General features: G+C 40.2%; 2 protein-coding genes across 3 annotated transcripts; both read right to left on the bottom strand.

The window, feature by feature from the left end:
• Positions 1-2,460: 2,460 nt before the first annotated feature.
• Positions 2,461-5,630, bottom strand: LOC134400389 (vitelline membrane outer layer protein 1 homolog). The gene is made up of 3 exons (XM_063128724.1): positions 5,427-5,630; positions 5,210-5,325; positions 2,461-2,779 (listed from the first exon to the last, which is right to left on the bottom strand). Exons 1-3 carry the CDS (start codon positions 5,628-5,630, stop codon positions 2,476-2,478), a joined length of 624 nt encoding a protein of 207 aa, XP_062984794.1. The 3' UTR covers positions 2,461-2,475.
• Positions 5,631-10,331: 4,701 nt separating this feature from the next.
• DPH3 (diphthamide biosynthesis 3) lies at positions 10,332-16,279 on the bottom strand. Of its 2 annotated transcripts, none has more exons than XM_063128734.1 (3): positions 16,103-16,279; positions 14,986-15,090; positions 10,332-13,201 (listed from the first exon to the last, which is right to left on the bottom strand). In XM_063128734.1, exons 1-3 carry the CDS (start codon positions 16,208-16,210, stop codon positions 13,136-13,138), a joined length of 279 nt encoding a protein of 92 aa, XP_062984804.1. In that variant the 5' UTR covers positions 16,211-16,279; the 3' UTR covers positions 10,332-13,135. The 2 variants fall into 2 exon arrangements, with proteins under 2 accessions (XP_062984804.1, XP_062984812.1); XM_063128742.1 differs by having other exon boundaries at positions 14,986-15,060; positions 16,103-16,263.
• Positions 16,280-16,403: the final 124 nt, after the last annotated feature.

Genomic DNA, 16,403 nt, shown 5'->3' with positions numbered 1-16,403 from the left:
TTTACTGTAAAGAAAATCCCATTGATTTCAACTGTTTACATCACATGCAGATCATGGAAAGGGGAAGGGAAGTTGTGGCTGCAAAGAGGAACACAAAGCAAGAAAGAGTTAAAACGGCTGCTACTTTGGGCGGGAAACACAGGAAACGCCCCCGAGGAAGATGATTGGCTAAGGGAAAGCATTTGAAAATAATGGAATGTTTCTTAACGACACAATCAGCCACATTGCAGAAAATACAGCTACTTATACGGGTAAGATCAGACAATATAACGACAGGAACAGTAAGTGATAAAACGATAAAAACCAAGCGTCATGTGGTGGGATAAGACGGAAAATGCAATTAAAAACATTTATAAGAGGTTTATTCACTTATGTGTAGATCCACTCCAAGTACAAAGGGAGTCCATTCTGATTTTCCCACTTAAAAGTTGTGGACAAGATTGAGCTAATTATTTAGATCACACTCCAACTTCAGTGCAGCATCTATTCTTGTTATGAACTTGTAGAAAGTATTTTAGCATCTTTGTCTCATGAAATCTGAAAACCTAAATTTCCTTACTAAGTAGTCCTATTGGCCTTACCTCTGAGTTAACATGTTTAGGTTCAAGTTGTAATCCTCTTAACTGTCTTCACCATCAGGAAAAATCCTCATAAGTGTCAGCACCATCAGGAAAAAGAAAGTCATAGGGAAATATGACATGATTATAAGAATTCTCTGGGTGAATATATAGATCAATGTTTAGTAATGGGAATTTATTGGCTCATATTGTTAGCTAAATTTGCAAGATTTCCCTCAGGCCTGTCCCTGAATACACACAAGCAAACTGATGTAGTGGTTAGAATCACTCATGATCGGCTACTCACGGATGTTTGTGGGTCCTTTACATGATGCCATCAACCTCCAGGATATCTCCCATGCTTTTCCCTGGTAATCTCGCTGTGAATTGCATGTGTGTTATTTGTTGCTCTCTCCTTTAGAATACATGGAAATGGGGCTCCTAATGGGGCTTTCCTAATATTTTAAAGGAAATATGGTAAATAATAGACCTGGAGCCAATGTACACATGTGATTTACTGTGGAGTGGAGGGAAAGCACTTCAGGGGCATTTGGGACACATGATGTCATGGCCACCCTACAACCACCCTGCCACTTCCCTCTAAAATGTACATTCTCTGAAACTTCTTTTAGCACGTGTTTTACCTCAAATACTGCTCCTGCACACTTCAGCTGCAGTCTGCCATGTTCACCTGAATTAAATCCTGCATAAGCCATAATGTTCAGCTCAAAGCACTTAACCACCATAGGTTAGCTTATTGCCTGAACAGGGTCAGTATGGTTTAGCATGTTGTGTGAACCATGACTTAGTGTATCGTGTGAACCATTCCTAACCATGGTGACTAGATAACCATGGTTTAAACATGCTCACCCATTTACGAGTTTCTGTGTGAGTAAATCCTTAAAAAACTCTGTGCAGAATAAGTGGTTTAAGAACATGAATGACAGCTACACAGCATGCACAAGATTATCCCTGCATTCATTAGGGACCAAGATGTTATTTACAGGCAATATTTACCTCTAACAGAAGCTGCATCAGTCACAAATAAAATGTTGAAAGATTTAAAGATAATGCCCATGAAAGAGAATGGAACACCTTGTGATAACCTGTGGTAGAAACAGAGAGCAGAAAACTGGAAAAGAGTCCAGACCAGTGGAAGAATGATGACATTAGCAATCACGACTCTAGCGAAAATTTCAGATGTCAATAATAAAAGAGATAGGGAAAAGTTTTTTTAATGTTGTTAGAGATCATCTCATATCTGCAGTTAGTGTTACTTCAAGTGACTAGCTATACTGACACATCTTGTGAAAATTATCCTTGGATGCTCATAGACGTGAATAATTTGCAACAGCAATTAGGTATTTCAGATGAGTGCATGAAAATCATTCAGCATTTTGCGCAAGCTGCAGATTTAATGTATATAAAAATTAGGGCAAGTCTTCAACTAAGCCAGTGCCAAGTATTGCCACACAATGGCAGGTGTGTTTTCTACTAACTATGCACATTCCAGAATGAGCCTTTTTTAGGGTTGTGCAGGGACCCCCTGAACTGCTTCGGAAGCCGATTCGAAACTCTCTGAATCAGCCTCGATTCACTTTGGGTTGTGTCCGACCTGCTTTTAATTGGGATCTGGAGTGAGATGTGGAAACAGATTACATACACCAATCATTATAAAAATGAATTAATGATTTCTGGAAATATTACTCTTCTGTAATGTTGGATGCAACCCATTGTGTTTCCTGTACACACAAAAATGCTATCTATTCAGCAGTTCTGTGCTGTGAGCACTTAGGAAACATTTCCTCTTGAACTTTGAAAGACGCTTTGAGGGTGGAATACAACAATTGAGAAACAAATGCATATTCATTGCACAGTGGTTTGATCATGAAAAACAGAAAACTGGATTCAACAGAATTTATTCACAGCAGAAGAAGCGAACATCATTCAGTGATGTATCATCTGTCATAATGCCCTGATATAGCTCCTGCTTGGTTTGAATGCCACAAATTCCACCTTTAGGACAGGGCTTGCTCCACTCACTGTAGTCACCAAAAAGACCACCAGTTTCTTCTAGGGGAAGACCATTGCTACAACGGAATTTGATGTTGTTTGCTGCTGTGTCATCAAGTATTGGTCCTTGGTCAGGTTCAACTTTCAGCTGAAAGGAGAGCAAAACACCATTCTGTGGGCACCACCTAATCCCTGACCAATGTCCAAACCTAGAAAAAGAAATGAAAAGGTAAGTAATATTCCTGTTACATGCAACACTACATCTTACTCAATAGTAATTTTGAAGAAGTACGTTTAATTTTTAAATTAAGCGTGCTAGATCCAAAAATCTCCTTGCACGTGCAGAAGTTGTCTTCCACTTATGGAAAGGCTGTTTTACATCTTGTGCTAGAGCATTGTGAGGGAAAAGTGGAACAAAATCTAAATAAGTTCTTCTGCTTGTGCAAGAGCTTGCACAAGTTCTTACAAACTCCCATAAAACCTAACTATTGTGGAATTGTACCAACTCTGGCAGAATCATTAGCTAGGATGTAGAGAGCAATGTAGGTAGAGTTCTGATCGTGGAATATGGCATTCTTGAGTCTCAGCTCTCCTTTTCTCCTGCATCCCCAGCACCTCCCCCAATATCCTGCTCAGGGAGGTTAGTGATGGCATGTGGGACTTCAGTATGAGCAACCAAGCATCTCACATTGGTAATATAAAGGATGGCAGGTAGCATGAAGGCAAGTATGCAGAAACAATCTCTTTTAGCACAGGTTTATAGGGGAAATGTGTTAGATCAAAGTTAATCATTCAGATGTCCTTTGCATTCGGTATCAAACTCGAGTGAACAAACTGAAAACTGTTTAAATATGGCAAATACGTTTTTTAAAAATAGTAAATTCCTTGATTAAAAAGAATTAGTTAATCAACATATCACCAGAACATGTCTCTTTACAGTAGATACAATGAATAAACACATGTTGCTTTACGTAATGATTAAAATATGGAGAACAAAAATTCATTTGCACATTAAACAAGGCAACCCGCTAACTGTTGTATTAGCCAATCAGAAACAGAGTAACATGTTGTTGCTTTTAAATAACATGATAGAAACTCAACTTACAGATGATAATGAATTTGTCTTTTCTTATTACCTTCAAGTAATACTCAAGCTGAAAGACGTTGACATGAACCTACACGTACACTACATTCAACATCTAAGGTCCTTTTCTGGGTGCCTACTCCAAGGGAGTCCCAGAAGACAGCAACAAGGGGGAGGAGAAAAAAAGTGGGGTGGAGAGGGCCTTTTCTGTAGTGGCCCCCCAATTTGGAATGATCTCTGCAATGAGGTGCACCAGGTGCCAACATTGCTATCTTTTCAACACCAGGTTAAAACTTTTCTCTTTTCCCAGGCATTTAGCAATATGTGATGAGCTTCATTGGTCCTGGATCTGTTTTTACAGTTGTTTATAAAGTTGTTTATAGCTGTTTTTAGATGTACGTTTCTGTGTATATTGCATTTCTTGTGGTTTTAAATTTGGTATATTGTTTTTAATTGTTTTACTCTTATGTAAACCTCCCAGAGAGCTTCAGCTATGGGGCGGTATAGAAAATAATAATAATAATAATAATAATAATAATAATAATAATAATAATAATAATAGAGTGGAAATTCTATGCTTGTCAACCTGCACACCAGCCTTGTAGTTACTGGGATGGATCTAGGCTGGCAGAGCAATCCTAAACCCAACAGACAGCTATCCAAGGGAGTTAGGATGTAGCATAGGTGCCCTTCCACGAGGATCTACCAGCAGGGGCAGGGAATCCACCTTGGAGACCCCCATTATGTGCAGAGAAAGCTCCCTGGCTCCAATTCTAATGTTGCTGGATTTCTTGCAAATGGTAGGTTCCAAAGCTAGGTAATAGAGGGCTGGACAGAAGCAGCTTTGGATCCACTGGATCCAAAGCCCCTCTATTCCCACTGAGAAGCACCTAGATCAAGGTCCTCAGCTATCACAGCTTGGACCAGGCTAGCAATGTTGGGTTAATCTGCAACAGTTCAAACAAGTTTGGATTTCTATGAATCTGACCTGCAGATTCTGCAGTGATTTCCAAGAAGAATGGCTTTGTGGACTTGCAGACCAATTCTGCACTTTGCAGGGGATTTGTGCTAATCACATTAGTTAATGCACATTAGTGCTAAGATGAATTAGCTCAAGCAGAATGAAGTTCTAGTAGAAACAAATCTGATTATGCCAAAGTTAACAAAATTTGTACATCCCTAATCCCGGCATAGCTAATGTTCCTCCATTTGTTTGAATGCCACCTGGGTGGTTTTCACATTTGTCACTGTAGCAGGTGGTATTTTATACTTGTGATTTGAGTGAAAAGAAAGAAAGAAAATTTGTGGTTTATCATATAGTGACCTGCCCCCAAATATTTAAATAAGTTAGGCAACTCCTCCATTATTAGTTTTATAAGGAATAACACAGAATTTATTTCTTTACATTGTTTTATCATTATAAGCAGTAGTTCTTTTCATGAACCAAATATGCAAGTATCAAAGTTTTGAAGGCTAACTGAGCCTTTCTAGCCTTGCCACCATGTTTAACATAAAATCAAGTGTATCAGAGATGTCTGGAGATCATTAAACTTACTGTCCACTCTTTGATTCAATGGTATACATAATGTTGTTGGTATGCTCAGTGGAACAGAATAAGCGGATCCCGTTGAGTGAAGTGTCATCGACACCTCCTCCTCCATATTCCTCCACCTAATACAGTAAGAGAAAAAAAGGTTATTGACATTTTGAAATCCTCTAAATCAACCTGAGCATGTGATAAGGATACTGTAAGAGGTATCACTTATATTTACCTTTATACTAAAGCCAATGGCATATGATTGTTCTGGGCACATTTCAACCCATGCCCAATCACCCCAACGTGCTCCGTTAGGAACTGTTAGTGAGTCATAACTACTTCTGCTTGAGAAGGTAGCGTTAGCCCTGATAATTCTTTTATCAAAGGCTGATGCAAGACACACGGAGGCAAGAAAAAGGACAACAAAAACCGGCTGCATCTTTATAGAAGCTGGACCCAAGACGCACGAAAGAAGTAGTAAACCTCATCTCTGTAATTTATACCTCAGTTTATTTGCGCGAAGGTCACTGAAATATCATATTCAAGATTGCTACTTGGAAGACTAAATATACATTAACATTTAGCAATGGGACTTTACTAGCTTGCATTGTTAGCTGAATCTGGAAGGTTTCCCTGAGGTCTGTCCTTGAATAAAATCTATCAAGTACAAAGCCGGTTGATTCAGATTTCCTCACTGTGTTTTCAGCATAATTGAGCTACTTGCAAGTGGAGAAGGAAGCATGGAATAAATTCACAGACACCAGAGACTGGGATAAACTAGGGCCTCTTTATTTAACAACAAAGGAGATTCAACCCCTCCCTGGATCTGCATGTGAAAAGTGTGAGAATCAATATGTCCTAATCTCAGGCTACTTGCCTGGTTTTAAGGGCGAGCCACTCTATTAAGCCAGGAGTTGGGTAACCCACCCCCTTTCTTACATGACACTTTGAGAGTGTGGGGAGACTGCCCACAGCATCCCCACTCAGAGCCGTAAAACCCTGAGTAGATGAGGCAGGAGGATCTCCAAAAGCATATCATAACCTGACACAGGAGCTCCGGACATGCCAATCACCTAAAAGGTGCTAGAGTGGTTACCGTCCTCCTCCACACCACAACTACTGTTTTCCCTCTCACACCATGCCAGCTGAGGGGGAAAAAAGACTTAATGGAGTTCCATTCCAACTTCACTGGAGCATCTATTCTTGTTATTAACCTGTACAAAGTACTTTAGCATCCCTGTCTCAATGAAATTTGGAATCCTAAATATCATTATTATTTATTATTTATTTATTTATTTACATTTTTATACCGCCCAATAGCCAAAGCTCTCTGAAATCTCATTGAACTTAGTCAAAGTTGCTTTTGAGTAAGTAAGCTCAGGTTGTAATCCTCAGAACTGTCTGCACAATCAAGAAAAAGAAAATTAGAGGGGAAATTGCTATGATTATAAGAATTCTCCACGGGGGGGGGGGGACGACAAAACAATGTCTAAACAAACTTGTACAGTAGCTAGAGTGTTGGACTGAGGTTTAGATCTCAACTCAACCATGAAACTTTCTGTGTGAGGTTGGGCCAGGCACTATCTCCCAGCCTAATCTACCTCACATGGGTTGTCATGAAGATAAAATCGGGAGGGGAGAAGAATCTTGTGGCTGCCTTGATCTCCTTGCAGGAAAGATGGGATATAGATGTAACAAATACATAATTTTGCCCTTGAAACCTACAACAAAATTGTACAGGTTACAGATAGTATGCAAGCTAAACTTCCTTCTAGAATAAGCCACCATGTCTTATCATTTATAACAGGCAAAACTAAACTTCCGTGATCTATTGCATATGTTATTGTTCTAAGTTAATTATTCCAGCTTCTCTGTTAAATTCTCTTTTTTTGTTCTACATTCCTAAGAATGTAAAACAGCATCAGGACCATTGTCAATTGCAAACCCCAGAACAATACATGGGCCATATCGTATATGTTAACAAATAACTACTCAGCAGTGATCTGAGATCCACCATGGTCAGGGTATTTTCACTGACCCCACGTTGCTTGGCAGTTTGCAACCACAACCTGCAAATCTCAGCCAAACAGATTAAAAGGATTTCTAGCCTCAGAGGTGGCTACTTAACTCTCTTCACAATTGGATCCATCCACCCTAGTTAGGATTCAGCACCAAAATGAAAGTTGAGCCCTATAGTAGGACTAGCCTGGCTAAAACAACGTGCCTGGTACTTCATACTTGAGTTAGCTTTCCCCAAGTTGACCCGAGCGTGGTAATAATAACCACATGGTGTGTCAAACTGGATGTCCCGGGCTTCTCTCTGAGCTGTCTAGCCACACCATTAGAACAAAGCATTTATCCTGAGTAAATTTTCTCTTGCTAGTTCTTGTTTGCCACTAATCCCAAGGAGCACAGCAAGGGGTAGGATCAAATCCAAATACTCAGATGTGGCAAGCTGGTGGTCAATCTTTACTGCCAGTTTAATGTCAGAATCAGAACCACAAGTTTATTGTACGAGCCAAAGGCCATGACAAAAGAATATCACTTCAAGAAATACATATAGCCAAGGATTAAAAAGAGGAATATGTATATAGTAAAATATGGCCTCCAGGTTCCTCCAACATACCAATACAATGTCAAACAAGTGTGTAATGTCAAACAGTGAGGCCAAATGTCTGAGAAGGGTTTTATGCTGAGGTAAATTTGGGCCAGATCTACACCAAGCAGGATATATCACTACGAAAGCAGTTTGGAAATGGCATATGGAATGTGTCAATGGGCCCCAAACAGTTGTCAGTGCATTACAATACCATTATAAAGCAGTAGATCCTGCCCTAATATAATCTGCCCTTATATAATCTGAAGTATTTCAGATTTGAACTCATATTGTTGACCATGCTGAGTTACATGTCTCCTAATTTGTTATATAATGTGAGTTCAAGGGAAACTTATATTCTTGACATTATAGATTGCACAGACTTTGATTAATTCATCAAAAGTGAAGCTGTTTTTGCAGGTGCTACTGACAGAACTGTCTCAGCATTAAAAAAGGGGGTGGAATAAGTGAGACAAAGTACTCACTTGCTTTATTTGGTATGGAAAGAAACCAAGGACACAGCCTTGCTACAATATTTTTTAAAGTGAGCAAGGAAAACTTGGCCCTATTGAGTGGAAAATTTACATTTGGGTGGTCTTCTACGATCTGTGTGGGGCTGGCAGATAAAGCCTCTACATTAAATTTGGCTTAACCTGGCAACCTGTCAAAACCTCCTTTGGGAAGACCTTTCATTTGGGTAACGTACTGGCAGAATTTATCTGGCTCAGATTGGTGAATTTATCAACTTCTTTTATGGAAAACCGCTATTTCTCTAAAGCATTCTGAAAAATCCAACCTTGAATGTACTTTAATGTTTTCTCAAATTACCAATTAGCTATGAGACTCCTGAGTTTGTGACATTAACAGAATAAAAACTTAAGAGAGAATTCAGGGAATGTTTCCTCAGCAGCTTGGGAATGTCTATCAATCAAAAGGGGAGACGCTTTTCCTGGCAGGCACCTTTGCTTTTGTGTGGCAAATCAAAATTCAACTGCTGAATCTTTCCCCGTCACAACATATCTTGGGTGCTTCTAGACCTAGCACCACCAAACAAAAACATTATGCAGTTATTCCATCTCTCCCTGCTTAACTGATTTTCTGTAATAAGAAAAATGTGGAAGTGGTAATGGGAAAACGCAGGAGAGTTAAAAATGGAAGGCGTAGGTTCCTTCACATGGAGTTTATGTAATGCAATCAAGATCAGTGACTCACTGACATTTGTGGGTTCTTTTCATGATGTTGTTGTTCTCCAGTGCCTCTCCCACAATTTTTTAGCTTTATTCCGCTGATTTAACTTGCTGAAAATGCAGTAACAAATATACACTGCCATCAAAGAGCTGTGTATTCTGACATAGCGCAATATTGTTGTAATGTTGCAACACCATTTGCTGGCTGGATAAATGGAACATGTGGAACTTCCCCACAAAGGAAGTGGTCAAAAAGAGGGGGAAGGGGAAGCATGTGTATTTTGCCCAGTGTAATCCCAGAAAGACTCCACAAGAAAGCTCGGTAATGGTGTGGGATTTTTCTTTAATGTAGAGAAGCCCAATGCCTTCTGGAATTCCACCACCACCACCAATTATCATGAATGAGGCATGGCAATTGCCCGATAAAAGCCTTCTCTCAAAGCACTCCAATGCAGGGGGGATGGGGATGGGGATGGGGATGGGGATGGGCCTGGTCTTGCTAAGGACAGCTGACAAGTTGCGGCTCCATATAACTAGTACAAACAGCCTTCTTTTTAGTCCTTACAGTCCCTACTATTAAGCAGCAAGGTTGCCATCTCAGGCTGCTGATTTTGTGGTGTCATGTCATGAAAGGGCAGCAAATTGTTAATAATTTTGTTGTATTGAGAGGAGAGATACTTATCAGAGGTTCAGCCTTGGATTCTAAAATAGCTTGGCTGATCTTGGGTATGAAGTACCTTGACTTGCTAGTAGACTGCCGTCTGTTGCTTTACCTCAGGCAATAAAATTGTCTTGATTTGGCCTGATCGACACTTTTCAGGCTACCATAAACTAGTGCTGCTTACCACCTGGCGCCTGAGACTTTTTCAAGCAATTTTCTGTAGAAGTCTTAATGCCTGCAGCCTTACTGAGAGTTAAAACTAGAAGACTACAAGCTCTCTTAAATGACGTGTGTTCAGAGTTCACCTACTCAGGTTGTCTCCGTACACCACAATGCTTTTTCAGCCTAAGGACCAAATTTCATTTTGGAGCTCTTGGGGGCTGCATTCCAGTGGTGGGTGTGATTGAAGTGGGAAAAACAGATGGGGCCAACTCCCCAGCCAAGAATATTTTAGGTTAAAGCTCTTTCAGCCAGTAAATAACCCTTAGGAGAGGCATTCCAACCTTTTAGAATGGGGAAAATGGCACAAAAGCAGGTAAACCATGAAACAATTGGTGTGTGGGACCAGGGAAAGGGAGCATGGCCTTCCAGGAGGGCCTGGGGGACTGGATTTGGCCCGGAAGCTCGAGTTCCTGCACTCGTGCCACAGGCACAGCCTGCTTTGTCTCTTGAAATCAAAGTAGAGGAGAACCAGCATTTCAGAATATTAATAGTTTTATTGCTCTATACCAGCTGGAGTAACAACTCTCCTCATTTATATTATTATATTCTAATAAAAAAACAAAACCACCACATAATATAACATTTAAATCACAAGTATTCTTTAGTTTTTTCTCCTCAAATATCTCAGGTCAAATACTTGTGGTGTACTGTGACCAAAAAATAACATAGGGTACTTCTTAAATGGTGTTGGTTACTAAATAGAAATAAAATAAACATGCTAAATTAGATTACTTTCTACAGCATCAGCAAAGATTCCAATAAAAAGGCTGTAGGCAAATTAGTCTAATTTGCATTAAAAAAATTCCGATTCAAGATTTTCCAATAAGCTCACATCACTGCTACCTATACAGGACTTTCATATTTGCCAAAGAAATCCACATTTAAGATTAAGTTGTTTCAGTAGGTAGTTGTAGGTTTCATAAACCAGAGCTATCCCTTATGTCAAACTATTTCAGAATGAAAACAAATTTTAAAATAACTGTCATGTATTATAGTAGTGAAAGGTTAAATGAAGGAAGATAAACAATGTCCCAATCCTGCCTCAGCTTTACTGCCAAAACAGCAAGCAGAATATCAATGCAGCTACTCAACCGTTCCGCATGAACCAATCTGACAGGTCAATGATACTATGGCCGCATTCGGACAACACTTTGGTGTGAACTCTACCCCACAGACTGAGTGGTGTGGACTTCTAGCATGTCACTTTAAAGTGACATGGTAGAAGTTGTCTGTGGGGTGGCATTCACCTGGTGTGTGGGGTAGTCTTCTCTCCTTCACTCTCTGCCCTCCCCCATGAATGGTGGCGTTGGTTCCCGCTTACCATATCGGGGCGTTGCCATTCCATGGGGAGGGGCGGAGTGGGGGAGAGAGCCGAAAGACACAACACACCTGTCACCCTAGCAACAAGCTCTGGACTCTATGGAAAATGGATCCATCCACCGAAGGAAGATGACAGCCTTGGTGGATGGATCCATTTTGCAGTGAGGTGCCGCCGCTTGTTGCTAGGAGTGGAGAGTGGATCGGTCCTCAGAGGAAAAGCAATCTATCAGCCACTTCCTCTTTTCAGAACGACTAGAGCAACCTGCAGTGGGATGGACTCAGTAAGGACACCCAGCTGCAGAGTGCTGTAACAGTGCTGAAAGAAGGAAAGATATCTCTCGTCGTTTTATGATTGTGGGTTAGGGGATGGGCAAAGGGATGTGCATGTCCCTGGGCACACCTGGGGAGCCACAATCGTGGCACCCTATCCAGGGATGTCATAATCGGGGCTCCTCAATTCTTTCCCATGCCTATAGAGCCCAGCTGGGCAAGAGTGCCTGGGGTTTCAGCTGCTCTTGCCTGACAACTCTGTAGGGATGGGGAAAGTTCTATAGAGCCCACAACCCAACAGTTGTGCAGGAACTCTCCTCTACACAGTGTTAATATTCTGTGTGGAGTATTTTCCAAAAAAACCCTCCACTGTTGCGTGGGGTTTTTCCCCACCAGACGACACATTTCTCAACGGTGGGGTAAAAACTCCACCGTGGAGTTCTAAAACCACTGTTGAATAATGCGTTGTCTGAACCGATCCTATGACATCTTAAGGAAAGGTATACTAGGAACCTGATGATGCAATAGCTATTCTGCCTACTGGAATAATAAGAACTTAATCTTAATTTAAAGTGCAAATTAAATATTTGTTAAATATTCCCGTCCACAAAAGAACACAATATTTCAGTGCCACCTGTTGGCCACCAAAAGCAACTGCTGAAACCCATGTATTTAAACAATAAAGAAAAGCATTAATTGATGATAAATTGTTGGTCAAAAGTAAATCTCAAAAGTCTTAGAAATGCATAAACTCATTGTGTTCAATTATAAGTTAAACAGATTGCTTGATTTTAAATACTCTAAACTCCAGTAGAGGGTTACCATTGAAGGCCAATCAAAATGAAATGTGCTTGTTCACAAACTCCAAGATTAGAAATTAAACATTAAATTGTTAGCCTAAATGTTTTGTAGTTGTATGGACATAACTAATCCTTTTAGAACATGTTGTTTGGATGTAGAGAGTCCAGAAAAAACAAATTGGAGTGAATTCTGTACAAGTTATTTCTAAAACAAAAACCATTAAGGTAGAATAGACACCTGAAAAGCTCAATTCTAAACTGAGTAAGCAAGGCAGTGACGAGATTATCAGATATATGTCTGTGAAGTGGAAGTAACTGGATCACTAAGAGCAGTAGCTGATGTTGTAGATATAAAGACTAACACTTCAAGTTTATACATAGTTTCGTCTGCTTAAAGTTAAGGCAAATGGAACTGTCAAATATGTTTTTGCCTGGATAACACAGCTTGGTGTGATACAACTTTAAACAAAAGAGAAGATTAACAACAGAATTGGAACAAGGTTGATTTCAACAAATCTGGCCTATGAGACAGACCACATTTTAAGGTGGGGGAGCGGGAAGCAGCATGAGACAAAGTCTTCTTGCTCGTAATATAGATCCCAGTGGTTCACGTTCTGCACACTGCCATGAAGAATCGAAGAGTACAAGAGCCAGTGATAATTTGCAAGTATTTGCTAGATTTGGAATAAACACTCACACATCTTCATGTGTTGTGGGCTGTCACTATTTTCAATCTCACTCCTGAAAAATTATTCTTTATATTTAAATATTAAGATCTTCTTATGCACACAAACACATCAGTTTTCTCTTTACTGAAGCAGTCCTTGTGTCTCTTGCTAAACATCGCCACAACATTTTTCAAGATCAGCAAAGTTTATCAAACAACTGTCAGCATTTAACCAGTTCCTTGCTAGTTGTAGGTGCCGAGACTTCTTCGCCACACATAAACTGTTCCTAAAATAAGAAAAAAAAACCATTCATATTTTAACTGAAATCATCAATCAGAAGAATGAGCTTTGTGATGAAATCATCCTGCTCCCATTATTACATTTATATATTAATGACAGACTAGCTCTAATCAGACATAAACATCTGTTTAATATGTAAATATTACTATAATAGAGAAACAACTGCCAGAAAAAGCTGTGTTTCTCTTTAATCTCTTTAAAATATGCTTACCCAACCACGACTCCTCCCTATTATGACAGAATAGGCTCTGACCATAGGGAAGTTTTGAAAATTCTGAGACTGTGGTTGCATACAACACACACTTGTTGGTATGAAGTCCCATTGAACTCCATGTAATTGACTTCCAAGTAAGCATGCATAGGGCTGGATATAAAGAACATCTTAATTTCAGGGGAAGAACGGCATTAGTTCAGCCTCGCAGATGAAAAATCCATCCCTCTTTCCCTTGTAATTGTACCCATCTGCTGAACATCAAGTGGTCTACGGTACAACAAAGGGAGGAGGGGTAAACTGCCCTGCCACTGCTTCTACCAACACCAGTTGCTTTTTTCAATCTCTGTTGCTTGTACCAAATGTTAGCTGTTGTCATAACACATCACAACAGCCCCCTGCTTTCAATACTGTCAGGTGAATGGCAGGTAAGATAGGCTAGTGGGTTTGAAGGCAGAGGAAAGATTATTGATGGAGGTAATAACTAAAGCAGCCATATATTCACTTTGTACTTCCGGGTTAGACTACAATGGGAATACCATGAGTTTAGATAACTAGTTGTCAAATAAATAGAGAGCAATCCAAGAACTCATTTACCCTAAAGTAATCCTATTCCAGATATTATACATTTCTTTCATCTACTGAAGTGAGCTTGTTGGCATATGGAATAAAGAAGTCCTTACGTAGGCCACCTTCTACTGTTGTTTTTATACTGTTGTTTTTATGTTTGTAATGGTTTTAAATTTTGTATACTTTTTTTTACTGTTTACTGTTTTTAACTTTTGTAAACTGCCCAGAGAGCTTCGGCTATAGGGCGGTATGAATGTAATAAATAAATAAACGTATATTGCCATATTTTTACCTATACAGGCAAAGACACATACTTCAGTGCAGTTCTAAGAATATTGACTTAGAATTCAGTTCTACCAAGTTCAATGGGACGTGGTCTTAATAAGTGTGCTTAGGATTTCATCCATGTAAAGACTTTCCAAAGCCATAAATTGTTTTGCAGAGATTCACTTCATTTAACAATGCAGGCTTCTTCTTAAGTGTAAACTATGTGCCTCGGTACAAAACCATCAAGTTCTAAAGAGAAGCTGTGTTAGTCTTTAAGAGCAAGAGGAGTGCTATGGAATTCTGTTACATGTTTTCACCAATGGTCAGGAGGTGAGATATGTGTTAAAATACAGTAGAGAATAAGTGAAAACTAAAGACAATGGATTAGATTCAGATTAAGTTACTCACACTTGGATCTTATTGAAATCAATGTGGAAAAGTTAGTCATGACTAACTTACATTCCATTGATTTCAATGGGAACTAAATGTGACTTGCCAAATGGAGATAACCCTTCCTCATATACCATGGAGCACAAACTGAATACATAACCTGTACATCTGTTATAGCATCACATTATTAATTACTTCTAGAGCACCAGAAGAGATGCAATGAATTCTTGTAATATTTGACAATGCATACAAGTGTGCAAAAGGCAAAAAATAAGCTACTTCCCCCAGAACATAACTCAAGGCAAACACACTTGTCCTTGCCCACTTCTCACCTTATCATAGATGACTTTTACTATGAGTGAACAGCTTGGACAAGTGGCCACATCTTCACCATTCTCCAGATCTTCCTGCAATGTCAGACAAGAACCTATCATCCTCTGGACAAGACAAAGCCATACCTAGCCACGGAATCTGTGAGGAACATGAAGCCAAATCCAGACCCCTTTCACTAGTCACTCTTGAAGGAGCTGAGCATTTCCTTGGCCTGTTAGGGAGTATCAGTTAATTTCAAACTTTTAGTTTTAAGGACTTTTATGTTTTATTATTGTATTTTTCTACAATTTAACTAACTGGTTGTACACCACTATGAAATCTTAAGTAGCATAAAGTGTGGAACATAGACGTTTTTTAAAAATAAAGTTTAATGGGATAAAGCTAGGGTGACCATATGAAAAGGAGGACAGGGCTCCTGTATCTTTAACAGTTGCATAGAAAAGGGAATTTCAGCAGGTGTCATTTGCATATATGGAGAACCTGGTGAAATTCCCTCTTCATCGTGACAGTTAAAGTTGCAGGAGCTATACTAGAGTGACTAGATTTAAAAGATGGCAGGGCACCTGCAGCTTTAACTGTTGTGATCAAGAGGAAATTTCACCAGGTTCCCCATATATACAAATGACAGCTGCTGAAATTCCCTTTTCAATATAACTGTTAAAGATACGGGAGCCCTGTCCTCCTTTTCATATGGTCACCCTAGTTAAAGCAGGAGTACGAACTTCAGAGGAAACAGCCTACAAGAAAGGTTACCACCAGCTTCAAATGTTTCCACTGAGGACTATGTATGTGCTGCAGAGTTACTCCTGGATGCAGCATTGCTCTAGGTTAGCAGATCTCCTATACTGGTAACGTCCAGATTACACAGAAAAGGCCCTGAAGCACAGGTCCAGAGACAACTGACAAGGGTTTGTGGATGACTGAGGCCACACCCCGAGATTCCTACAAGTCACCCCGTGTAGGCTGGCTCAGAAGTAAGTTCCACCAAGTCCAGTAGGGCTTACTCCCGAGTAAGAGTGCACAGTACGGCAACCTCACGCCTCCATTTCGGCCCAACAGCCAGAAAGGACCGACCGAGCCACTCAGTCCCTCCTCACCCACCCCTTCCCCGCTTACCCGCATGATAAGGAAGCGGTCCCCACATGGGCACGGATAGCTGTAGGTCTCCGTTTCCTCATCGTACTCGAAGTCCTCAATCTCCACTTCATCGTGGAAAATGGACATGCCGATCCCCAAGTCGCCGTCGCCGTCGCCCTCCCCGCTCACAGCAAACTTTTGCTAACACACGGGGTTCAACCGGCAAACGTCAGTTTAATTTTTTTTAAAAAAAAGGCAACCATCTTTGTTACGGATGGACTCCACGCATGGCCTCTGCACCAATCAGCTTTCAGGGAAAACGTAACGCATGACGTTGACG

The sequence above is a fragment of the Elgaria multicarinata genome, chromosome 1 (genome assembly GCF_023053635.1).
Source record: "Elgaria multicarinata webbii isolate HBS135686 ecotype San Diego chromosome 1, rElgMul1.1.pri, whole genome shotgun sequence".
NCBI lineage: Eukaryota > Metazoa > Chordata > Lepidosauria > Squamata > Anguidae > Elgaria > Elgaria multicarinata.
The sequence above is the reverse complement of the archived record's forward strand: the minus strand, read 5'-3'. Positions and strand labels throughout refer to the sequence as shown.